General features: G+C 38.3%; 1 protein-coding gene across 2 annotated transcripts in view; it reads right to left on the reverse strand.

Annotated features, from left to right (window-relative positions):
• GCA (grancalcin) overlaps positions 1-16,613 on the reverse strand; it is a 48,034-nt gene that overhangs the window by 15,915 nt on the left and 15,506 nt on the right. The window contains exons 1-2 of one of the 2 annotated variants that reach the window (XM_059167167.1): positions 9,038-9,226; positions 6,960-7,124 (exon numbers count right to left, since the gene is read on the reverse strand). In XM_059167167.1, the coding sequence (XP_059023150.1) occupies positions 6,960-7,124; positions 9,038-9,064 (192 nt within the window). In that variant the 5' untranslated portion in view covers positions 9,065-9,226. Of the gene's footprint in view, positions 1-6,959; positions 7,125-9,037; positions 9,227-16,613 lie in introns of those variants that run through there. The other variant, XM_059167168.1, reaches the window with a different exon arrangement.

Below are 16,613 nucleotides of genomic sequence, written 5' to 3' on the forward strand. Positions count from 1 at the left end.
ATATGCATTCTTTAAAACATTATTATCAACTACAAAATTATAGAGGTAATTACTGACAGCAAAGGCATATTATAAAACAGCACAGAAAGTAAATAATTTTTTACAATCAACTTATATTCTATTAATATTTAAGAACTTCAAGTATAATTTATTTTTTCTACTTCTGAGAAACACCATCATCATTCTGACCTATAATAGGTCAAAATACCTAGTGAGAATCTTGCATCTCTACTTAAAATGACCAAGAGAAATCTCAAAAACATTCCCCTAATGGCCCCTTTCATGGGGTGTTACTTTTAAGGGATATGAAGCCATAACTGGAAGGAGAGAATAACTTCCCCTACTTTCCTGGCTACCCCCAGCAAAATTTTAGAGTCATCCTGCATCTTGTTGCTATTCTGATTATTTCCCAAACATTCTTGTTTGAACTTACTATGGGAAATAATCTTTTTTTAACACAATCAAGAAATCACAATGGAAGTGAAACAGGTTGAATATTCCCATTATGTTTCAGTACCTCTACCTATTTTCTACAAAACTATACAGAGTAATTTACTTGAAAGCATCATAAACACTGTCACAAATGCAAAACAATAGCTCTGAGAAAGAATCAGGGAAACAAATTTAAAACACGAACTTTCAAAGAGTTTGGTTTTGTAAGAGACCCAGTAAATAAAGAAAATGTTTACAATCAAGTTCCAAGAAGTACTGTAACTACTCATATTCTAATGAGTCTTTAATAAGGAATTCCTTATAACAAAAATTCCAATGGTTCTAGCAAGAATTAAAAAATGTAAGAAACATTCTTTCCAATGGATCATGCACGTGCCTACATAGATTATCTAAGTGTTCCTCTCTGCCATGCATAGTTCTGGGATTTTGCTTACAAAACTTTAATAAATTCTGAACTAAGAAAATTATACTTTAAAAAATTAGCCATATGTTTAGAATCAAAGGTACGTTAGCAATTTGTCCTCCAATGATAAAGACTTTAGAAGGAATCTTTATTTAAGTGATTATCTACCTTCCTGCTGCATCAAACCATTTTTATATTTCAAGACTTTGAAACACCACACAAACACTTCTAACGTGATCTAAGAAATCATCAGTAAAAAAAACAAACAAACAAAACAATGAAGTCCACACTGTCACTGTCCATAGTGTCTCAGTGAAATAATGGCACAGACAGCAGATCCTTGTCAATTACTGCAGGGTAAATTTTGAAAGACAATCTTTTACAAATTAGTAAAACAGAAGCGAAAGAAGAAAATGACTTTTCTCTCATTTTTAATTTAAAAATGCCTCCTATCTTCTACTACACTAATGATAATGTGGTCATAAATTACCTTTTTCTTTGACTTTTCTTAAGTGGAAAATTGATACTACACCTGAGAATAAAATTAATGAGAATGACTACACTTCATCAATTTTTTTCCTCATTTATAAAAATAATGCCTTGTTGGGGCGCCTGGGTGGCTCAGTGGATTAAAGCCTCTGCCTTCGGCTCAGGTCATGATCCCAGAGTCCTGGGATGGAGCCCCGCATTGGGCTCTCCGCTCCACAGGGAGCCTGCTTCCCCCCCTCTCTCTGCCTACTTGTGATCTCTGTCTGTCAAATAAATAAATAAAATCTTTAAAAAAATAAAAATATAATGCCTTGTGCAAACAACAGGCTCAAAATTAAAACTTTCTAGAAAAGAGCAATTTGAATTTACTAAAAACCTTGACCAATTCAATTAAAATGAAGGAAATCAATCCTATGTGGTCTGATGATAATCTCTCTTCAAATACAAGCTTCTTCTCTATCATTTCAGAGAAAAGTCCACTTAGCACACAGAGGACCTTTCTCTGGATTCTGTACACTCAAAGACATATGGACATTCAGGGCAGGGGGGACTTCACAAGGCATGGGGACTGTGAGTGGCACACCACCTGAACGCAGGAAGTGAGATGGGATGCTCCACTCAGGACAAGAGGCAAAACAAACTATACTACAGACTATCCCCTGATGATACCATTTCTGAGACGTGGAAGGCTTAGGAAAGCAGGACTAAAATGCTGGGCTAAGCTATCTGTAATACCACTACCTGGGAGGAGCCCTGAGCTGTCATGAAATTGGATTCCGGACACAATGGAGGTGAGGAAAATCACAAAACCACTAGATGAGGAAGACTGACATGAGTCCAGAGGGAGACACACAAAAGATAACCAAAAAAAGGAGGGAGGAAATAAACACTCCATGTTAAATAGGTTTAGAAACCAAAATCCCCAAATACCTTAACAAATCAACTGTTCAGAAAGACAGCCAACAAAAATCTCATACAAGATGAAATTAATCTTACAAAGTAGACATGAAAACAAGTATGTTAAGATAGTGCAGAGAAATAAATGAACAGATGTCTTCCATTTTATAAAGAACCATTCACTTAACAAGTATTTCTTGGGCCCCCTACTATGTTCAAGCACTGCTAAATGGACTAGTATCAGTGTCCAAAAGAAACTCTTTGCTTTCACAGAGCTTACTTTTTAGTGGTGAAAGAGAAACAATAAATCAAAAATTATATTTGATAGTAATAAGTACTAAGGGGAAAAATACAGCAGAGTAAAAGTGACACGGAGTGTGTATATGGGCTCTATGCAGTGAACCAACACTACTTTATACAGACAGTTAAGGAAAGCCTCACTAAGGCTGATAAACTGAATTCACCTATAACTAAATCACTGATGGGTGGATTTACCTACTTTACAGTGTAAAAAAAAAAGGTGAATTTCAAGATCTGAAGGAAGAAAGGAGCAAGCTATGCAGATATCTGAGGGAAGAGTGTTCTAGGCCTGCATTGTCTAATACAGTGGCTAGTAGCCATATAGTTCACTGGGCACCGAAACATGGCTAGTCTCATCTGAGATGCTCTGTAAATGTAAAATACATGCCAAATTTCCAAGACTTCACAACAACAAAATTGCAAAATACTGTTAATAACTTTTATATTGATTACATGTTGGTATATTAGTATTTTTGATATATTGGGTTAAATAAGATATATTATGAAAATCAATTTCACCTTTTCTTTTACTTTTTAAAATGTAAAGCTTCTGGTAAGAGGCTTCAAAACTACATATGTGGCTTATATTTGTGACTCTTTTATTGATTACTTTGGACAGTGCTATTCTAGGCAAAGACAACAAGCATAAAGACAAGAGAACGCTCTCTCAGTGTTACCATAATCTTCGCCTGTTTATTTTTAGCACTTCCTTCCTGTACCATTATCATTCCTTGTGTGTCTATGTCCCTGACTTGGCAGAGATCTTCTAAGTCAGGATCTGAGTTTCACTCATCTCTGCAAACCCAAGCCCTAGCATCGGACGTAATACAAGGCAGGTTGGTTGTCTGGTAGAATGAAGAAAATTATCATTGGTTCTTGGTTCAGCTATAGTCATTTCTGACAGTTTGTGGCCATGTCCATTTACTATTTCCAAAGGTTGAAAATATTACAACTTCTCTTTCAAGTGTCAATGAAATTTAAAAATCTAAAATCTAATTAATGAGTGAAATTCTATTTTACATGTGTTTTTTCAGGATTTTGGGGGTCTGAAGAACCACCTGACTAGCTTTTCTACAAGTTATTACCATCAGAAAGCATTCTCCTAGTATACTACTTCATACTCATATTTCATACTTTTTATGAAAACATGTTATCTTAATTGACTAACTAACAAGTAATGTCTTCCTAAATTCTATGTAGAAAATCCAAGCAATCTCTTTGGATCTCCTTATTGCAGTGTGAGGCTAATGATAATGATCAACTCTATAAACCCTAACGAAAGAGCGGTAGTAGTAGAAAACTGCATTTTCTTTTTTTGTTTTTTGTTTTTAAAGATTTTATTTATTTTACATACAGAAATCACAAGTAGGCAGAGGGCAGAGAGAGAGAGGAGGAAGCAGGTTCCCTGCCAAGCAGAGAGCCAGATGCGGGGCTCGATCCCAGGACCCCGGGATCATGACCTGAGCCGAAGGCAGAGGCTTTAACCCACTGAGCCACCCAGGCGCCCCGAAAACTGCATTTTCTAATTGAAGAAGACCTTTAGTTAGACCATTAACAAAAAATTAGTTGCCATTGGTTAGGTTAACTAATAGGCAGCAAGATTTTGAAATGATACCCAAGTTCAAGTCCTATTTGTTCAGTTACTAAACCTTAATCTCCAGTTATTCATTTATAATAAAAAGGTACATCCATCCTGCCAACCTCTGTGTGAAAAAGGAAAAGCAATATCCACATTCAAGTTAAAGCTGTTGGTATTACTGACTCATGTGTGTATGTGTATATGTGTATTTGCAAAGGTACAAATCGGAATTTCCCCTAAACAACTGATGACTGAATCATTACTGCTCAAAAAATGTCATCCAATAAAAAGGAACACTGTAGAAACCTTTAACTGGACATTTCTCATAGAACATAATTAATTATGAGACCTATCCAAAAAAACAAACAAACAAAAACAGATGCAGAGGTGAGTTCAGTAAACTTAACTGATTCCTTAAAGCTGGGAAAATTCAACATATAAAATAACTATTTAGATATTTAGACTAAACACTGAAGATGAGACAGCTTATACATCCAACCAATACATTTACTGAAGTGCTTAAGGAAGAAAATGTCAAGGGCCATGTCCTCATGGAGTTTTACTATTCAAAAGCACAAAACTAGGGGTGCCTGGGTGGTGCAATCAGGTAAGCATGGCAACTTGGTTTTGGCTGAGGTCACAATTTCAGGGTTGTGAGATCAAGCACCCACCCCCACCCAAAATCAGGTTCTGCACTTAGCAGAGACTGCTTGAGATTCTCTCTCTCTCCATCTTCCTCTGCCCTTCATCCCATCTAAAATAAATAAATCTTCAAAATCACAAAACTGTGAAAAAAAAATTTTTTAAGATTTTATTTATTTGACAGAGATCACAAGTAGGCAGAGAGGCAGGCAGAGAGAGAGGAGGAGAAAGCAGGCTCCCAACTGAACAGAGAGCCCGATGAGGGACTCCATCCCAGGACCCTGTGATCATGACCCGAGCCAAAGGCACAGACTTTAATCCACTGAGCCACCCAGGCGCCCCTAAAACTGTGAAAAATTTAATGCAAATATCAAATAGTATAAACACGCAAATTATTGTTCCCAATTGTAACACTGAAAGAGTTCAGAAGTCAAATAAAAGTCTCTAAATCTACGCCCAGTTTCTGTTTTAACTTGTAATTTTATCAAATAGATTTATTATATAGTCACTTATAGATAACAGACTTATTCCCAGCATTACACTACTTAAGAGTTATCAGGTAACAGCATTGCATTTAGTTGCAAACAATAGAAAACACTATCAAAGAGGTTTAAACCAATAATGTTTATTTATTTTTTTATTTTTTATTAACAGAGAATGCATTGTTTGTTTCAGGGGTACAAGTCTCTAACTCCTCAGTCTTACGCAACGCACAGCACTCAACACAATACATCCCCTTCCCAACGTCCATCACCCAGCCTCCCCCTCCCTCCCATCCCCCTCCCCTCCAGCAACCCTCAGTCTCTTATGGGTTGTCTCCCTCTCTGGTTTCATCTTGTTTTGTTTTTTCCTCTCTTCCCCTATGATCCTCTGTCTTGTTTCTTTAATTCCACATATCAGTGAGATTATATGATACTTATCTTTCCCAGGCTGACTTATTTCGCTTAGCACAATACCCTCTAGTTCCATCCACATCATTGCAAATGACAAGATTTCTTTCTTTTTGGGGGGAGAGGGGTTGCTGCATATTACCCCAAAGTTTATAGCAGCAACATCCAAGAAACCCAAACTATGGGAAGAGCCCCAAGTCCATTGAGAGATGAATGGATAAAGATGTGGTATATATATATATATATATATATATATATATACTAATGGAATATTAAGGGTTTATTGTTTTATACAAGAAGTCTGAGGCTAGGCAGAACAGTACTATATGGCAACTTTACAATGCCATCTATATCTTTACATTTTTCTACATATCCCATCCAAAGGCTGTTATCTCAAGCTTGTTGATGCAAGGTACCAAGGTGGCTGTAGCACTTCCCTATCTCAAGTTCCCTTTCCAGGCAGGAAGAATTAAGGAGCAAAAAGGGCCATTACTAGTTGCCAGGAAGGCTTTTCTTGTTTAGAAAAGAAACACATCCTAAAGAAATTGCACCATGTCTCAGTGGCCAGTCCTGTGGCACACAGCTACCTTTACTAGATTCAAGGTGTCTGGGCTGGTAGTAGGGCTTTTCCAACTTCTACCACAGAAAGGAAAAAGAGGTTGTGAATGGAATTGGGGTCACCAAAACAAAGTGTCCACCATATATAATAATTCTGTGTATATCCTCTATAAATAGCCAAGCATATGGGACATAGTGAACACTCAAGTGAATGAGTAAATGAAAAATGTTATCAAAGTCCTGTGATATTCTAACTACTCTCTAAGTTTTTCTTGGTGAATCTAAAAGAAGAGATACAGACTGTGACTAAGACTCAAGTGTGAATCTGTCTCTTCTTACTACTCTGATATTTGAACTTCTATTCTGGTGTTTTCTTTACCCTTTCCTGACTGGCTTTACCATCAAGTCTCTCCCAGAACCATTCACAATTTAAAAGTCTCCTTTTTGATACAGTGTCCCAGCTTCCTCACAGATATTAACATGTAGATCATGTAGATCTACTTTCCCCAATCTGTTTCCAGTCTTAGTGAAATGAACAATGTGTCAGGCATCATACCAATGGACTTCTAAAACTGAAATAATTATGACTATACTCATCTCTTATCTCAAGATAAAAATCAGTCTAAGTAAGCTTAAAATACAAATTTCATATGCATTTAAAATAACACACTAAGTAATAGTTGACATTTCTTTTAAATAGCAATCACTTTCAAAAACCGGTATTTGTGCCATGTATTTAACACCTCACCTGTCCAGCAACAGCAGTGAAGTATGTCCACATGGGGTCTCCCGCTGAGGAATAACTGTCAGAATATGCTGGGTATCCACCAGGGAGCAGGTTTGGCCCTGTTCCTGGAACTGGCTGTCCCATCTGCATCTGCATTCCTGGCATCTGACCACTGAAATTTCCAAACTGTAAGAGTAAAAAATAAGGTTTTTAATACAAATATTACCTGTTAACCACTAAAGTTGGTGTGAAAGAAAATATTTATGATGAGTCCACAGAAAAAAGCAAGAATAGAAAGAGTTACTAAAAGCAACCGAATTCACTATTACAAACGCTATTAGCTACAAAATGCTAGATGTCCTGCATTAGGAGGTAACTGAGTTCATTAACACGTTATCCAACAACAAAAGAAGTGTAACACACACACACACACACACACAAAAACCTCTCTAGCCTCTGAGAACTTAATCTAACAGATGAACATGAAGCACACTTTTTAAGTGTTTACCATCAACATCACTGAAATAAAAAGCAAAAAAATACAAAAAAATTTCACCTGCAGTCAAACTAAGTAGTAGTATATTTCAGACACATACTTAGAAGAGTACATGGTAAACACAATAAAACTGTGAACTAGGCATGGGAAACTGCATGGAATGCAAACACCATCTCCACCAGAAAATATTTTTTTTTAAAAAGCAAGACATCAATAAACAGATCAATGAAGTGATTAATTCCAACTACAGTCTTCAAAACTAATAATAACAATAAGAATACCAACAAAAATAATACACAGCTAATTTACTGAGGGTTTTTTTTTTTTTTTTTATAGCCCAGGTACTAAGTACTTTCCATCATGTGCTTTGATTTTCCAAAAATGTTATGAGGTATTAAACTACTATGTCCTTTTTGTCATTGAGAACCTGAAACTTTGAGAGGTTTCCTAATTCGGTTACGGTCAAATAACTAATAAGAAGGAGACTATGGTTCAAATGTAAATATTCTGATGTTTGTTTCCTGCTATGGCTATGGCTTCTCTCTACTTTTTAAACTTTGGAACTTGATATACATTTTAATACCTTGGGCATTTTACTGAGCATTTTTATGAGTCTGGAAGAGAAAGAAGCATCAAGATTGTTTGTTATTCCATACTGAACAAAAATCTTGACCTGCATCCTTGAAAGATGAATAGAGATTGTCAGAAGGCAAAAAGAAAAAAAATTTATTCTAAAGTGGGGGGAGGGAAGGAATCATAAGATCGGATTCTATCAGCAGTTTGAAGAGCTGAGCAGCTGGATGTGCAAGGGTAAATGTATGGAGAAGTGCTGGAGCTCCAGAAAAGGCCTTTCAAACTCCAGGAAATGCACAACTAGATTATGAGACAATGAAGTACAAGTAAACAGTAAACGTTAAAACAATATAATGGGTTAAAAACAAGCAAACAAAAAAGATGAGATTTTTAAAAAGTTGCTTCTTTTAAAAGAAGAAAAAAGACCATTAAAAGATACCCCAAAAAGCAATTTCAGGAATTTAAAAAAAAAAAAAAAAGAGTATATAACCACAAATTACAACTTCCAACTCTCAAAGGAGGTTAAGGATAAAAAGTTATGTAAGAAAGAGTAACCTAATGCTTCCCACCTCCCAAAAAAGTCTAGAACAGATTGCCCTTGGTAGAAGAGTAAACATTGGGAGATATCTGGCACACCTTAATTTATTCATAAGCAACTTAAAGGACAGAAAGCAGGAAGTGGCCAAAAATTCTAAAAGAGGACGTCCAGGTGGAGGTCAACCACAAAATATTAATGCAACAAGAAAAGGGCGCTTTAGTTCCTCCAGTCCAGGAAGAAACTTTCCAAAACCACAGCACATCTCCGCCTCACAAGGACTCCACTAAGGCGCCCCCAGGGACCAGAAGACCTGTGGTTCCCGGCTCTACCCTAGCCCCAGGCTCCAATGCCGCGACGGGTCTCAACCCCGCGAAGTACCAGAGACCCATCAAACCAAGCGGAGGCAGGGGGCGGACCGCGTACGCTGGCACCGCCCGCAGGGGCGCCCCACCCCGCGAGGGCGGAGGCGGCGGAGGAGCTGCCCTGACTCACCGCTCCTCCGTATCCCGGGTAGGCCATCACGAGCCGAGCAAGCGTGCCCCGTCACCCTTCGAGTCAGCGTCCGCCCTACTGGGAGAAAGGCGAAGCTGCAGGTGCAGGGCAGACGCAGAAGCAGGGCAGGCTGAAAGACGCGCGGGCCTCGCAGTTTACTTCCCTGAGACCGTCCCTTCCCGGTGTCCTACCCCGCCCTGCTCGGTTCCGATTGGTTGAGTTCGGAGCCCCAGCGGCCGACGCCCGTGCATTCCCGGAGTCCAATCCCACCCATCTTCGCTCTGATTGGCTTCACGCACCCAGCCCCCTTCTGTTCGGCTCCTATTGGCTCGCTCTGGTCTCGCGCTCTCTCCTCACTAAACTGCAGAAGTCTTTGCTCCAGGAACTTGCACTCTTTTTGGCTAGGTTCTCCAGGCTCCAGTGTTTTTGTTTTGTTTTGTTTTGTTTTGTTTTGTTTTGTTTTGTTTTCTCCCGAGAACCCCCAAACCCGCCAGTCCATGACTTCTTTTAGTCTATTTCTCCACTCTTTTGAGCTGGACTTCCAAGTCTGCATCCGTAAATTTCAAAACTTCCAATTACTCACGTTTATTTTTGCGTCGTGTTGATGTCAGATCACCAAAACTTTGAAGCCTCTCTCTCTGCCCCAAGGGGAGTGCTTCTGAGCCAAAACCCACTTGAAATTTTACCAAAAAGCTATTTGTAGTTTGTTGGGTGGGTAAATGGCGAATAGGGTTGCCAGATTTAGCAAATAAAAATAAAGGATGTCTGGTTAATTTCATTTTCAAATAAACAATGATTTTTTAAATATATGTATGTCCCAAATATCACACGAGACATACAGTTACAGTAAAAAATTATTCACTGTTTATATGTTAATAGACAGGGTAGCCTGTATATTTTCTGACTACTCTTACCGATGACTCAACCTTTGTGCAAACTCTTAGGATGTCCTTCGTAATTATATCCACCGAAGGGAACAGCTTGGTTTTTATTACTTGATGAAAAGTTAAACAGTTGCTTTAATTTATTCGGTAAGAGTTATTGGCAGTTCTGCTTTTCTCTGGAACTCAGATGAATTTTGTAGCTCTGGGTTTAAAAGGACACGATGCACATATACACCCACCAAACGGCTTTAGCAGCTTTAGCTTAAAAACAAAGAAAAAGACCAGGATGATCTTATCTTTAAAGTGTGACAGCCCCTAAAATGTTTTTTAAAAATAAGGATGTGGGGGGAAAAAAAGCGTTAGCTGTCTATTAGCAGAGGAAAACGACCTTGCAAAGCTGAGTAATAATTGCCCAGCTACACTACTGAGAAGGAACCTTGTGAAACTTAATTTTATCAGGAAGAGGCAGAGAAAAAGGAAGATTGCTAATGTGCAAGCCACTCTTGAGAAAGTGTGTTAGTTCCTGTAACACAGTAAGAAATAATTTAGACAATAAATTCTGATTATTGGACTAAATGGAGGGAGATCATACTTGGTAAGAGGAAAAACGTGACTGTTAAAGCATCAAGTGATAATTTACTACAGAGCAAAGCAAATTGTTGCAAGGTTTTATTTTAATTGATTAACTACATATTCAAAGAAATGATCAGAAAGGATAGAGTGTTTTACATTTATAATGTTAGTCTAAATCTGTGGTTAGAATTTTTGTACATTTTTTTCATTATTATAATCTTAGTTTTTATTGTGTTTGTGTATATTGGGGTCAAGTTGCCATGGGCTTCTTGCATTTCTACACATGTAGTTTCAAAGATAGGGATATTTCCCTCAAGGGCAGAGAAATTTGTTGCAGGATAACAAAGATAATCTGCTCCTCCAGGACAAAGTATAGGTTGGTTTGCTAGCATGACATTTCTAAACTTGGACTTGTCCATTATTCTGATCCAAACCCTGGCTGCTTGTGCCGCTCCTGCCTCGCAGCTCCAGTTCACACTGACAGCCTTGGGAGCAAGAAGAATCTATGAGTCTGAAGCTCACGCTGCCTGTGGTGCGGAGTAATCAAACCCTTTGTCTCTGACAGAGGAATCTCATGCATCTGTTAACTTCTAAGAAACTGTGGCAGACTACTTGTTAGCTTACAAGTGGGATAAAATATCAGATCCTTCCCAGTTCTTGGCAGTGTATCTCTTTCTTAGAAAAAGAGCTGCCTAGGAAAACTCCTACTGAAGGACAGTATTCATTTCCAAAATATGCCACTCTGGCATAAAGCTTATTTTGAATTGAAAACAATTGAGAAGAAGCAGATAAAAGAAAATCTCTCTGCTCTCCCTGTATTTGCCTAAAAGCACCACAGAAATTTATAAAAGTGTCCTTCTCCTCCCTCCCTACCAGGAAGGACAAAGATGATTCCTCCAGACAACTAGACCCTTATCAATGGAGAAGATGCAGCTTTAAATCTGCATTACAAATCTTACACTTGTCCACACTGCTTTTCCGGGTACCTCCCCACAGTTAGCCTCCCCTCACCCTTCTTCCTTTTCTTTTTAGCTGAAGACGGTATCTAAACTAGAATCACTTCTGAAAGTTACTCAGTTTTCCCTGGGTATTTCCCATGTATACATGAGGTTACATGTCAATAAACGTCTGGGTTTATTCTCTTGTTAATCTATTTTTTATTACAAGGGTCTCAGTCAAGAACTCAGAAAGGTACAGGAGGAATTGCTCTACCTCTTATAAAGTACTATGTACGATGTACCACAAGATCCAAAGAGGTCTTTCGACACACCATCTGCAGCATCTTTCTCTAAACTTCGTATTTCAAATTATAAATGTTCTAGTATAGGAATTTAAAAATTCACTTGAGCCCACACAGATTTTTTTAAAGTAATAGTAATGAAAATTTGGCTCATGGTTCAGTTAGTATTGTATGACCAGTGTCATTTTATGAAAATGTAATGTATACAATCCAATTTGAAATTATGCATTTTTATTTCAGAAAACACTCCACTGTTTCATAAAAATAGCTACTTATAGAGTGAACGCTATGTGACAGGCCCTGTGTGTTATGAGGGGCCGTTCCTCAAAACAACTTCATTGGGTATATACTCTTGAATATCACCATTTCACACAAGTGAAAGGTAAGGTGGAGAACTGTGTTATCACTTACCCCCAACTGTGCAGTTAGTAGCAAAGCTGAGATTAGAACCCAGGCAGCTTGGCTGCGGAATGTAGGCTCTTTAACAGTGCATTTCCCCCTCCCTGCCCACTCCCAACCATAGCATTTCCAAACATAGTAAAAATTATTTACACTATAGAAGGAAATGGTTTAAATAGCAGAAAAACATAATATCGAAAACTAGACAAATAGAAAGAAAATGCATTGTTTTGACTAAAATTAGCCAATTACATTACTTCTCTTAAACAGGATACATGTTTTCTGATGCATGTTAAGCTTTCATGATTATGTCTACCTATGATATTTCTTCCAAATCTGGATGAACTTTGGTCTCACCATAAATTTAGATATTCAATTAACCAGTACATTTTCTAGTACACTATAAACACTGAGTTATTTAGGTTTTCCTTTCCTATCTGTTGCTACCTCATTTGCTTTCCCCTCTATAGAATGGGGTTTGGGAAGGTTCCTGGGTGGCTCATTGGGTTAAGCCTCTGTCAGGATCTTGGGATCCAGCCCTTCATCAGGCTCTCTGCTCAGCAGGGAGCCTTCTTCCCGGTCTCTCTCTGCCTGCCTCTCTGCCTACTTGTGATCTCTCTGTCAAATAAATAAATAAAATCTAAAAAACAAAAAGTGGTTAAAAAAAAAGAATGGGGGTTCGGGGGCTGTGGGGAATGGGAGAAATAAGGACATGAGAGTTAGTAAAATTTTACTGCTCCTCAGCAAACTTCAGTTCCAGAGCTGGAGGGTACTTCTCTCAAAGAAATTATTTATATGCTAAATACTAAAACAAGACATACCAGCTAATGAAAAACAACACTGGGACACCTGGGTGGCTCAGTCACTTAAGAGTCTGCCTTTAGCTCAGATCATGACCCCAGGGTCCTGGTATATCAGGCTCTCTGCTTAGTGGAGCCTGCTTCCCCCTCTCCCTCTGCCACTCCTGCTGCTTGTGCACGCACTCTGTCAAATAAATAGATAAAACCTTCAAAAAAAAAAAAAAAAGAAGAAGAAGAAAGAAAGAAAAGAAAAAGAAAAACAACATTAATGGAGCTTATTTTATTTTTTACAATTTTTAAAAAAGATTTTATTTGTTTATTTGTTTATTTGAGAGAGTGTGTGAGAGAGAGAGCATGAGCTAGGGGAGAGACAGATGGAGAGGCAGACTCCCTGCTGAACAGGGAGCCCCAATGTGGGGCTCCATCCCAGGACCCTGGAATCATGACCTGGGCCAAAGATAGTTGTTAACCCACTGACCCACCCAGGTGCCCCATGGAGCTTATTTTATATCATTAAGAAATTTCACTTAGACTGATTCATTAATTAAAAGAAAATTTAATGAACATCTATAATGTAGCCCTAGTTTATATGAGAAAAAAAAATACACCAAGGTTGGAGGAAAGTTTTTGCTTTTCTAGACCTCACATTCTAGCAAGGAGAACAAACAACAATAAGTAAAGACAATGAATAAAGGAGATGAAAAATGCTACAAAACAAAAGGAAAATGTAAATGGAGATGGGGGGAGTAAGGTGATGATGTGGGAAATAAAAGGAGAAGAAAAATTATTAAATTCCCTAACTACTTACAGCCCATTGATAAGTCCTTGAAACAGGCAGAGTGACATTCCTCTGGGACTCAGCTGCCTGGATGTTGACACACTGCTAAGGGCAAAAACCAATCTTAGCCCAACCTCCAGGATCCTGTAAGTCTACTTTAACATATAAAAATTCTTTTGGAAACCTCCTTTATCTCTAACCACCGCCCCCCCCCAAAAGATACATGTTAGCAGTCATCCCCAGTCACATGACCCACCAATATATATCTCATATATAATTCTCTCCTAACCAAGGTTTTGTTAGACAGTAATAAATGACCTTTTCCCAACAACAGCTAACCCCCTCAAGGTCCTGGAAACCTTGTTTCCAAAATTCCTTAGAAGCTGACCTATCCCTTAACCCCCTCCCAACTTCAAAGTATATAATGGGCCACTCCTCATGACCCCAGTGCAGCTCTTTCTGCCCACAGGTCCTGTCCCCATGCTTTAATAAAACCACCTTTTTGCACTAAAGACATCTCAAGAATTCTTTTTTGGCCTTTGGATCTGACCTCACCAACATTCAAAAACTACATCATTGGGAGACAACAAGGAGACCCCTCTCCCTTTAGAGAGCTTTCTTTCTTTTACATAATAAACTTAAATATAATATGTAATATAAAATATAATATATAAATATTAAAATTCACTTAATAAACTATCACTGTGCCCTTTTGTGTCCATACGCAACAGGGAGACCCCTCTCCCTTTAGAGAGCTTTCTTTCTTTTACATAATAAACTTAAATATAATATGTAATATAAAATATAATATATAAATATTAAAATTCACTTAATAAACTATCACTGTGCCCTTTTGTGTCCATACGCATCATTCTTTGACTCTGCGAGCCAAGACCCTGCAAGCCTGGAACAGTGACAGAATAGGTTGCAGTTTGAAATGAGATGCTCAAGATAGCCTCATTAAGAAGGGGAGGGTATGCTGCTCTAAAACAAAGAAGAAGGTGATATTTCACCAAAGACTTGGAAGGAATAGGTTAGATATGTAGTTACCTGTAGAAAGAATGTTCCAGGCAGAAGTAGAAGGCAGAAGCCTCCTAACCTATTTAGAGAACATCAAGAAGTTTGGTAAGTCTGGCATGGATTGAGCCAGAGCGAAAATCTGAGAGTGGTTACAGGGGTCTCTGGGGCAGATCACCCTGGGCCTTTATTGGCCATCGTAAAGACATTATACTCTGCATGAGATTAGAAGCCACTGAGGATTTGGAGCTTTAGCAGGACATAATGTGACTTAATTTGTAAAAGATCTCTCTTTCATCTGTGTTGTCAATAGTTGTCAACTGAAGGGGGGTTAGCATAGAAGGAAGGAGACAAGATAGCAATCTGTTGGTAATTTAGAGATGGTGGTGTTCACCGGGGTTGCAGCAATTGAGATGATAAAAAGTGGTGAAATTGTTTTCTGATTTTAAGGGGTAGCCTTCAGGATTTACTGATGGCTATCAGATTGGCTTTTCAGTGACATGGTGACAAATACTCTCTCCCTGGCCAAACTCTAGCCAGGTTCTTCTGAGCCCCCTTCTTGACTAGGCCTTAATCTTGGCCTATAAAGAATTGAACAAACACTAACATATTTTGACAGCTCCAGGCTGCATCCCTAGGATGACTCTAGTCCCTTTTAAAGCACTAACCTGAGAGAACTCAAGGCTGCCTAAAGAATTTACTGTTTGTTCCAGCCAGCATCTGAAGATAGGGCTTATTCTCCTAGTCTCTGTGAGAGGGCAGAAGTCTAACTTGGATAAGTGCCCTTAAGCGAAACCCAGATGGATTTCACATAGACTAAACTCCTTTTCCTGCTTTTTGTAACCTTCCATTTCCCCAATACTATAGAGCCTTCACTTACTCCTTCCCTATTCTCTCATTCTCCCTTTCGTTTATTTATTTAATTCTTAAATATTTTATTTATTTATCTAACATAGGGAATGAGAGAGCACAAGCAGGGGGAGGGGCAAAGGGAGAGAGGGAGAAGCAGGCTCAATCCCAGGCCCCTGGGATCATGACCCGAGCTGAAAGGCAGATGCTTAACCGACTGATCCACACAAGTGCCCCTCATTCTTGCTTTCAAATGTCCAATCCCTTCTGTCCAAATCAAAGTTGAATTCAGTTCATACTGGACCTTTTCCCTATTATTATTATTATTACTATTACTATTACTATTATTTCCCTATTTTTAATAGTATAAATAGTATATTATGGTTTGAAATCATCCTTACCACTTTAACTAGAGTCCTGCTTTGTAGATCTTTGCCAGTGGTAAAGACTGGAGGAAAAGTTGTTTGGCGAGGCCAAATCAATACCTGATATTGTACATGTCAGATGTGAGATATCTATGAAATTAAGTGGTAGTGTCAGGTAGGTTATTGATCTGAAAGGCTGGATGGAGTGAACAGCTACCAACCACCCAAGAAGATGCTCTACATCTTAATGAACCTTGCTATTCTCCGTATGTTACATATGCAGCAACTATTGGGAGATAAGGAAGAACTTAGTGTGGTAGGTGGGAAGGATTCCTCCAAAATGGCCCTAATGTGAAAATTAATTATTTAATGTTAATAATGAAATAAAAGGGGCCCAAGAAATTAATGCCTCTTATATCATTTCCCATAAAAAATTAATAATAGAAATAGGTTTTTTTGACCTAATAGATAAAAGGCATAGCTTACTACATATGCAAAATGATTCTGGCAAACTTTAAATCCATGTAGCTTGAGAAACAACATACATACAACGTCTTAGCTCATGCTGCTGTAACAAAACACCATAGACTGGCTGGTTTAAACAGAAGGTATTTATTTCTCAGAGTTCTGGAGACTGAAAGTCTAAGATCAAGGTGTCAACAGTGTCCATG

Source organism: Mustela lutreola, chromosome 3, assembly GCF_030435805.1.
Source record: "Mustela lutreola isolate mMusLut2 chromosome 3, mMusLut2.pri, whole genome shotgun sequence".
Lineage (NCBI taxonomy): Eukaryota > Metazoa > Chordata > Mammalia > Carnivora > Mustelidae > Mustela > Mustela lutreola.